Genomic DNA, 10,725 nt, shown 5'->3' with positions numbered 1-10,725 from the left:
AAAATATTCAGTGACTGACATAAATTTCACTTCCAGTTAAACACTATTTTCAAGCAGAAATATGAGTTTAAACGACTGCTTTGAAGAGATATTTAAAAAAAAAAAAAACTTTAAAAAAAAAAACGATTGTATTTCTAAAATCAAATTCAAACAAATTCCTCTTTTTTATGCAGCTTTTATTTTTAACGTTTTTATATAAGCGGGTAATTTTTTTAGATTGATTTACAACTCAGACATTACATTTATTTATAAGCTTTAAATTTAATGTTTTAAATTTTGTGAACACTCATATTAAAAGTAATGGCTATTTTAATATGCTTAGCCTGGCTTTGTTAGGCGGCCAATGTTAAAAGTAATCCAGTATGACATAAAATATACAAGTCAACAAACATTGTAAAAAAGTTATTCGCTGACAAACACTAGTTTAGTAATTAGGCTTTTTAAATGGAGATATCAAAAATTTAATTACTAGTCGTTACATTGAAGCGCGGGCGTATAAAATTGCTGTAAAGCCAAAGACAAATATCAAATCTCACTTAGTTCAGTTTTTTTATGTTTTTGCATTACACAAATCAATAAACAAAATAAAATTTCTGTATTTCAAAAAGAAAACAACTGTCGCACATATTTATTAACATTTACATAACAAAATCGAAAATTAGAAAATAATCAAAAAGAAATATTTAATAAACATGATCGTAATTAACTATCATTATTACGGTCAATTACAAAATCTTCATAGAAATTTACAAAATCCTTTGATCGGTTTTTATTTTTCTTTAAAAAAAAAAACAAAAAAAAAAACGAAAGACTAAATAAAAATCTAGTTTGACATCTCTTAATAAGGCTATAAAATTTTCAATTGACTAAATAAGACTATAAAATTTTCAATTGACTAAAAATAATATTGAAACAAGATAATATATTTTAAAAAACCAATAATAAATAAAAATGAGTTTAAACATCCATCACATTTCTCGTAGCGAAACCAAACTGCTATTAAGCAACAATACTTGTGCCTTGAAAAAAATAACATTTCTAGTTTAAAAAATATAGTATTTAAAAAGTAAAAATAAAAATAAAGTTTAAAACACTTTTTGTAATGGAGTTTGCATCTCAAAATACTTATACCAAGTGTTTTTACGCTGTTTGTGATGTAAATTACGCTGTTTGTTCAATAATTATCGATAAAAATCAAATAGTTGTTAATTATTTAATTTTTTTTTATTTTTGTTGTATTAATACATACATATTCCGTAAAATATACAAACAGCAGGGAAAGTGGCAACGATTAGTTAGAAGATTAAATTGACGTACACTGATTAATCGGTGGATATCAAAGGAATCGAATAAGTATTAAAAAAATTCACTTTTATCGACTAAAATTTGATAAACTGAAACACACAAGCAACATAAAAACTGGAAACATCAGAAGTTTTTCTAAAAGGCTCATTTTTAATACTTTTTTTATTAATAAAAAAACTGATGATCCGGCGAAGTATTTTTTGAATATCAAAAATATTGTAATCGTTAATTAAGGTGATGAACAATTTTTAAATTCATAGTAACACAGTTAGATTTGTACCCTTTTTCAATACAGCATCCAAAAGTTAAAAAAACTTATCTTGAAAAAAATGGACTTGGTTCATTTTTACAAAAACGCACTTTTAGAATGCAACTCTTTAAAAATCTAATAACTCCGTAACAAAAAAATGAATAAAATTTCATAAGAATATTTTGAATTTATTATTAGGAATTTATTTTGAATTTATTCACTTAAAATGTGTTAAAATATCTATTGAGAGCATTTTATGGTGTTTAATGTTTAAAAAGATTTTAAACAAATTTGTTACCTTAGAATGTTTTAGTTCCAGCTCCGCCAACTCAATCTGAAATAATTTCAAAGTAAAATTATAAAAAAAAAACAAATTAACGATTGTTGCAACATTGCTAACCGTTTTGATTCAATCATATTTAAATTTACAAAAGATATCATATATTTTTACAGAAATAAATCAGGTGTCATAATACTAAAATATTTAAAAATAAATTTTTATTTTTTTTGTTAAATATGTTTACACGGTCGGATAAACTTTATTCAATGTTTTTTTTTTCGCTGATCACTATGTTAACTAAAAAAAAAGCATTGAAGATAAAGGTTAACGGAGCTTTAAGATAATACTTTTTGCATAAAAGCCAGGTTTGATTGAAATAAAATCGAATAACTTTTTTTTTGGTTAATTCGAATTTACAGCAAGTATGTCAAAAATATAATAGATAAATTAATTATATACATTTTCAAAATCTTTTTTATATTAACACGCACTAATAATAATAACAATAATAATAATAACAAAATAGCAATAATAATAATAATAATAAAAGATTGTAATGGGTTCAACATATTAAGGTTCAACACAGTTAACGAAAATGCATTTAAAAACTTTATCGCCAAAACCCATAAACATTTCGAACGACCTTAAGTCTGTAAAATAACTATCACTTGTAGCCAGGCCAGATTAAACATAAGTGACGTAAATTCATACGAAAAGTTTGAAATAGAATTACGTTTAGTTGTTTTGATCTTTTTTATCAATTTTTTATCTGATGATTGTATGATAATATATTTTTATTGATTTTTAATAATGATTTATAAATGTATAAATGGAAAATCTTGTTGCTACATCAACTTTATGTTAACCTTTAACAAAAAAAACGAACATAGATAACAAAAATATTATATTGAATTAAATTTTTGAATAAATAAAAACAGGCTTAAGCAAGTAACTTTTTTACGTTTTCAAATTTCATTAATTTTAGTACCATTGGCTAATTTCATTGTTTTCAGTATCATTAACTATTTCTTTTTTGATTCTGTTTCTTTTCTTTTTTCTTCTTTTGTTTATTACATGCATATCATTTTTTTAGTGAGTTATTTAAAGACCAACTTGGTCTTTAAAGGAACTAACGGAAAATTAATATTAATATCAAAATTGATTTAGAAACATGATTTATTACAAAAATGACCAGTTCATAAAGAATAACGCTATAACATTTAAGCGCACAAATTATAAAGAGTTTAATGTTTTTAACGCATAATCTAGAGCTAGTTCCTTCATAGCAGCTATACTATTTTTGACAAATAAATACATGGATAAGTGGATAATAGGACCATTTAAAGTTAAATTTTATAAAGTTTATTTAACAAACACTTCATAATATCTTAAATAATACTTAAGTGGATAATAGGAGCATTTAAAGTTAAATTTTATAAAGTTTATTTAATAAACACTTCATAATATTTTAAATAATACTTTAGAAAATGGTGAGCTAATTATTTTTTTAAGGAAATATCACCCTAAAGTATTAAAGTTAACTTTAGATTGGTAAGGTGTAGGACTGGTACCTACACATTATTATTGTTAAGAAATGGTTATCTTAAAAGATAATCATTTCTTAATGATAATAATACTTCTATGATTTATTTTTAAAGTTACTTTAAGAAACCAAATTGCCAATTAACTTATTGTTAGGTAAATAAAGTATTACTTACAAGATTTTTTCTAAAGTGAGAAACTTTTTTCTTCTTAAGATCGGCTAGTTCTATAAATAATGTATAACAAAAGTAGTACAACCGAATTCAAATATAAGATAAAAATAGGGCTGCATTTTAAATAAAAACATTTGAAGTATTAATTTAAAGAAAATATTTATACCAATTTTTGCTGTATCAGACAGTGCTACAAACTTCTCATTAGCTGTTTGTTGCATTGAAGTAGCCTTAAGTAAAAGTTGCAAAACATAAAGAATTTTATTTTATAAAAAACTGAAATTGTATATTATTAAACCATTGGTGATATTTTTTAAAATCACAGCAAAATCACCTTGAATTAATTAATAATGACATAATAAGTTGCTTACAGCCATAACATCTTTATTTTTAGCCCTAGCTTTGTCTAAATTTTTATTAGCATTCTCTAAGTTGGCAAGCGACCTCATACGCCTATAAAGAAGTCCCTTAGCTGCCTCTGTGTCTCGCATATGATACTTTAGCAGATCACCTAATTTTAAATCCTCATCAGTTGCCATACGTCCTTCAAGTTTCTATTAAATACAAATATACATATTATTCTTTCACAGCAAATGAACTATAAGATAATATTCAGAGTAACAATCATTAATTGATAATTAAGAAGTAAATACACAACATCAGTGGTTTGTGTAAAGTTAATAAGATTTTTTCAGTATACAAAATCACTCTGGTAGTTACCAGTTACAACTTAAGTTGAGTTTAAAAACTAAAGTAACTCATGTTGTTATGACAGTAATAAAAAGTTTAAAAAAATATATATTAAAAAAATTCCATGCTTCGCATGATTTCAGAATTACTTTTCAGCTACTTTTAACACTAATATTTAAAATAATATTATTCTAATAAAATCTGCAAACTCAACAAAACAAATGCTAAAATTGTAAGTGCACATCAAAATAACATCAGTAGTTGAATATATCCTTGATCCTGCAATTTCATTTATTCAAAATATTCTAATTTACATCGAAACAGTAAACTTAAGAATTCATAGACAGCACATAACGACAAAATTTTTCCTCCTAGAAAAGTATACTTTTATAGTATCTAATATTTTATCAATTAATATGATATCAATCAAGTTTTTGAGAAATTTAATTACTTTTCATTTAACATGTTCAAAGACTACTTAAAATTTACCAAGTGTTAAAAATATATATATGAAGAAAACCTTTAAAGAATATCTTTAAAAGTGTACTTGAATATTATTATTATTTTTTATGGAAAGAACAAATTGTTTAACTTGATTCAACCTTAACAAAAAAATTAATTTAACCTCAACAAAAAAATACAACATTTTAAGATATGAATACTAGCATTGAAAAAACTAAAAATGCCTTATTTTTATTAAAACAATTGTGAAGTGTTTACTATTATAAAAGGCCCAACATTGTTAATCAGTGTTTTAATTAATTTTCCTAATTTTTGCATTTGGGCTTAACCATTGCTTTCATAAACTGGAAGGAAGAATATGTACTTATGCAAAGTTTAATTTCAACATATAATCTATTTTTTCAGTTAACATACATAACAAAAAGATTTTTTTTAATTTATTATTTTAATTTACATACATTCACACAGACAGAGATATACACACAGAGGCATTTAAATTATTTAAAACTAATCTAAATGCATATTGGAGGTTTTACATTATTTATTATTTAGTCTAAATGCATATTGGAGGATTTACATAATTTATAATTTTAGTCCAAATGGGTATTGAATATTTTACATAATTTATTTTTCATTTTTAAATACATAGTTATAACAGATTTTACATAATTTATTTATCCGCTTAAATGCATAATTATAAAAATTTGACATAACTTTTTTTTTGCATAACTATAAGAGGTTTTAGATCATTTATTATTTCATTCTATGTGCAGGTCTTTAATTCTATTAAATTTTATAAAAGTTTATTTTTTGTTTTTTTTAACACTAATATGCTTCTAACAAGGCTGCAAACGTTTGAGTTTGCAATTACAAAAAAGTACAAAAGAAAAGAGCAAGAAAACAGTTTAGAGAAGATTTAAAACTGTAAATTATTTGGGTCAGAAAAACATGAAAACTGGAGAATTCGGAAGCATTGATGTCCAAGGAAAAAAACTAATAAAAGTTTAATGAGCATGAAGAAACAGTTACAGTAAAAATTTAACAAGAATGACTCATGCATTATTGAGTTTTGGTTGATGAAACAAAATCTTGAGGAGCAACCACAGTAGTATTTTTAGAAAAGAGAAAGGGATGCAAACTTCTAGCAACAGGGCAAAGGCTCAAGCTTACCAACTAAACCAAACTTCATCATCAAAAATCAATTTTCTTATCAAAATGTTAAACCAAAAGGTCACAGATAATCACCAGATACAATGAAGTAAAAAAAAAATCTCTTCATTTTTTCTCCACATATAACACTCTTTAACAAATGTTGTGTCTTCCTGTTGACAGTTCAATATCACATTGGATATTACCTGTAAATTATGATCCTATTATATTTCATGAGGTTTTTTCATACGGTAATAAATAGAAACCAGACATTAACTTTAAATACTGTGCCTTTATTATTTATGCTATGACAATCAAAAACAGTACAACTTACAACAAAAGTATTGGTTATTGTGATTTTAGTATAGATATTACTGTATGTAAACCTTATACTGTATGTGTGCTTGATATATCAGTTTTTATGCTAGTTAGCTTGAGAGCATTGGAAAACACACAAGTTTTACCAAATAAAGTTCAAGCAAGTGATTCAACATACTTTATTGAAAATATTTTGAATCATTTTGAACATCTTGAATTGCTATTTATTTGCATTAGTGAATGGTTACAATAACAATCCTGATGTAGTGCAGTTAAAGTCATTTGAGAAATCGGATCAAATCATGCCAACTGCTTAATGCTTGAACCCTATTCTAATGGTTCTATTGTTTTTCTCCTAATCAGAGCAAAAGGTTGTGTTCTGTTAATAATTTTGATCAAGAGTGTTGACTTTAAAATAATTTTTTTGTACTGTGATAAAATTCAAATGTCTAGCTACAAAGAAACAATATTGGGATATACTTCTGGTTTTATAGTCAAAGAGTTAATAGATACTAATTCTTATAAAGTTTGTGCTTAATCATTACATAGTATTTTGTTAAACAAACATTCCTATGAGAAATCTCATTTTTCCTTAAATATGAAAGATTGTGATGGTTTGTTTTTGCCATCAAGTGATGTTGTTTCTGTTGTGAAGTTATGTGAGAAAATATTTATTTTTTTATTAGTGGTAAATATTTTCAAAATCTGAAAATCAGCTCTGACCAAAGCAAAAAGCAGAAGATGATCCACTGTGCTAACAAATTGAAAAAAGTATTTAAAGGTCTTTATAGCCACAACACTTTGGACTGTTAATAAAGACTTACATTCTATCCAGCTTGTTATAAAGGTATGCAAATATTACTTCAGAATTCAAATCCTCAGATAAGCCCACAATTTTACCACTCAAGTGCTAAGAAAGTCATCAATTTGTTTAAGACAACAAACAAATAAGTTGATACTATTCAAGGGTTTATGAATGTTTAATTTTTCATACAAAAGAATAGAATTTATTAGTATGTTTTAATTTGAAGTCCTAACTGCAAATATGTGTTTAAATATACATTTAAATTTGTGGCTATAAAAATACCTGCTTGCTTTAGTTTTTCAGCCAGAACAATCTTCTTTGACCAAAACAAACTTATATTGGCTCTAGTCTCACCAAATTTATCCAAGAAATAAAAATTTAAAACAATCTTCTTTCATTTGACTATGATCCCTTAAAGATTTTTGCTCTATTTAATAATCTAACAAACTATCTTGTATTAAAACAGCTTCACTAAATATATCTAGGTTCAATTCTAAGTAATATCTCTATACAACTGTTCATTTCTGTCTGAATCTCGGAAATTATTAAGTAGATGCTATTTTTAACAGAGAGATGAAAAACATCAGTCCAAAGAACATCATTAAGAAAATCATAAAAGAATTCTAGTCTTAGTCCTATATTTTCTAAAGGTTGTACTAAAAGGGTGTAAGATTATAGTGATTCTAATATTCAGTATATTCTAATAAAAAAGACTGAAAAGAAATTAAATAAATTGCTGAGAATGCTGTCAATAGTTGGTTCTGATCTTTAGCACCTTGCAACCAAAAAACAACTGTTCAAAATGCTTAATTAGTTCAAAAATTGTTGCTGACAAAATAGTTTCTTGTGTTCGAAAAGAAATATCTGTTATTGTTGACAGTTGAAATGCAAAACTTGCAACAGAAAAAAACGCTCTACCAGTTTAAGTGTGTTTTTCCGTAGGCTAAATTTTCTAAAGTCTTTTTTTATCTTTTTCATTATTCCTAACAATACCAATCTGGAAGATCATTATTTCAAAACTGTTGATCTCCTATTGATTGATAAAAATGACAAAAAAAATTTTTTGAAAAGAAAACTGTTATCAGATATGGGTAAAATAATAGCGGTTTTGATGGATTTAACTGTGTTAATGTTTCAAGTTTTTTACACCCTTTTAGATTTAAAGATCCTAAGATTATACAAAATTACAATTAACTGTCTATTTTAAAATCTGAAATATATTTAAAGCCAGAGGAGGTTTAAAGAAAGGAGTTTAATTTATTTTCAAAAGATTTCAACACTATTTAGTGTAATTTTAATTTAAATCAAAATTCAATATGTGAAGTGCGGGTTTTCATAAGCAGGGGCAGTTGACCCCCAGTCAACATAGTGTTAAAAGAAACTAATATGTCAGTACTATTTTTAAAGCAAGTCAGTGGTGTAACCCAAGATTTTTCCTGATCGCCCTTTGGGTGACTGAAATATTGCTTATGTCTTACTTGAGTAATTTTTTTAAGAACACAATGATTATGAGTCCAATATTTTAATTTTTTTACCGAACTTATAAAATACAAATAATGAAAAACTATTTAATTAAAATGAACTAGTTAACAAAAAAACGTAAAAAAAATATTTTATTATTCTTGCTTGATCTTCAATCAATTTAAACTAGCTGTTTTAAATTTAATATTTTAAATTTAATCTAAAATACAAAAACTTTTTTTTTTTTTAAATTTTCACACCATATCATTAATTTTTAATTTTCACGCTATGTCATTATTTTTTAATTTTCACGTCATGTTATTAATGTTTAACCTTTTGTTTAAAAAAGTTTAAATATTTATTTTATCTGACAAACAAAAGGTTAAACATTATTAATGATTCACATTCTAAATGTGATTCATTAATAATGTTTAACCTTTCATGATTTGAAACACAATTATAACATTTATAAAAATGATGCATAAGCAATTTGAATTAAAAGAAAAGTGCTTTAAAATGCAACCACAACATTTTAAAAACATTTTTAAAAACATGTCCAATTTAATTCAAGTGGGTTGCTTTCTATTATGTTAAAATTGTATACAGTAAAATTATATATAAAATTAAATACAGTAAAATTATATAATGCAATGTAGTGTATAAATAGTCTAAATGATTTTAAAAAGTTACTTTAAATATTTACGATAAATAAAATATAATTAAAAATATGTTTTTATTATTAAATACTCTTTTGCAAATAACAATTGTCTGTAGTAAGTGACTGGGGCCCTGGCTAAAAAAGAGACTTTTTGCAAACCGGACCCTAGCCCCAGCAAAATTATAAGATTTAGCAGGGGTTGAAAGCCGGGGCTAGAAAAAAATTTATGATACTTTATATATTATAATTTTATCCTTACATTAACTATTTATTAAATACTGGCATACATTTATATATTTTTAACTCTAATTTACTTCCAACAAGATTGCAAGCAACCATTTTTAAATTATGAGTTACTTTAAAATAGAGAATAAGTTAAAATACAAGGAAGCCTATAACTGAAGACTTAAAAAGTTGTAAGTTGTATAAAAAAGGAAAACATGAAGATGGGTAAAAGTTATAAGATTTTTTATGATGTTCAAGGAAAAAAACTGGATTAATAAAAGTTCTTATAGTATGAAGAGACAGATACAGTAAAAGGATGCAACTTGTTGAATAAAAGACCAAGCAAGAATGAGTTTTAGTTTATCGTTATAGAGATGATAGCTCTTTGAGCATCGACCATGATTGTATTTGTAGAAAAAAGAAATGCAACCTTACAACAATGGCAGAGTGGTTCAAACTTGGCAGATAAAGCAGGTTTAATTACATTTACAATATGCTTTTAGACTTTGTCTAAGAATAAGAGAGTTGTTATTCGTCAATATAGGAATGCCAACGATATTGCAATATTTTTTTGCAGTAAATAAATGAGTTTTGTTGTCTAACAAAAATTGCAGATTTTAAGTCTAGAATTTAAATCCATAAGCCACAGCAAACCATAAGCTGTTACAGAAGAGAGATTAGTTTTAAAATCGGCTGCTTGTTCTAAGCAATTAAAAAGTGAAGATATTTTGTCAAGACACAAGTATAAATTTGAGTCATCAGAAAATAAAGTCAATTTAGATTTCATGAAAACTGTTATTGTAAATAAGAAACAATACAGGAGCAAAGATAGAACCTTGTGGTACCCTTAAAGTTATTTGAAATAAAGTAGCTGGTAGACCTTCAAGAATAACTTTACTACTGCAGTTAGAAAGAAATAGTTTTATAACCTTAAAACCTTTACATAAAGAAACTAATGATAAAGTGAAGACTAATCGCAGAATTGTTGGAGAGGTCAAAGTGTTTTCTAGAGTTTTGAAAAAATGGAACCACTTACTTGGCACTTTTTAAAAATTTAGTTTAAATTGAAGAGAGTTCTGGAGAACACTTTTTTAAGACTTTGATGTAAATCTATTCTAAAGCACAAACTGTAGAAGTGTTTAGTTGAGAATTAACTTTAGCATTGAAAGCCAGAGTGATTTGGATGTTTAACAATGGGTTAATCTGTTTAACTGTCAGGAAGAGTATGGGCATTATATTCATGAGTCAAAATAGAGGAAAATTTTTTTGCAAATAACTCTGCTTTATTAAGGAAGAAGTAAAAAGATCAGACCCATGAATTAGAGATTAAATGTTTGACTTACTTTAGTTAATGAAACTGGTGAAGACTAACCAAAAGTCTCTAGAACCTAACATCTGATATAAGAT

General features: G+C 25.5%; 1 protein-coding gene across 1 annotated transcript in view; it reads right to left on the bottom strand.

Moving 5' to 3' along the window:
- Nucleotides 1-578: 578 nt before the first annotated feature.
- The window catches only part of LOC100205037 (sorting nexin-32), a 77,297-nt gene continuing 67,150 nt past the window's right edge, over nucleotides 579-10,725 (bottom strand). The window contains exons 12-16 of the mRNA XM_065805673.1: nucleotides 3,922-4,104; nucleotides 3,717-3,780; nucleotides 3,554-3,603; nucleotides 1,854-1,889; nucleotides 579-1,019 (exon numbers count right to left, since the gene is read on the bottom strand). Of these exons, the coding sequence (XP_065661745.1) occupies nucleotides 969-1,019; nucleotides 1,854-1,889; nucleotides 3,554-3,603; nucleotides 3,717-3,780; nucleotides 3,922-4,104 (384 nt within the window). The 3' untranslated portion in view covers nucleotides 579-968. The remainder of the gene's footprint in view (nucleotides 1,020-1,853; nucleotides 1,890-3,553; nucleotides 3,604-3,716; nucleotides 3,781-3,921; nucleotides 4,105-10,725) is intronic.

This window comes from Hydra vulgaris, chromosome 09 (genome assembly GCF_038396675.1).
Source record: "Hydra vulgaris chromosome 09, alternate assembly HydraT2T_AEP".
Classification (NCBI taxonomy): domain Eukaryota; kingdom Metazoa; phylum Cnidaria; class Hydrozoa; order Anthoathecata; family Hydridae; genus Hydra; species Hydra vulgaris.
Note: the sequence above shows the minus strand (reverse complement) of the source record. Positions and strands in the feature narration are given on the sequence as shown.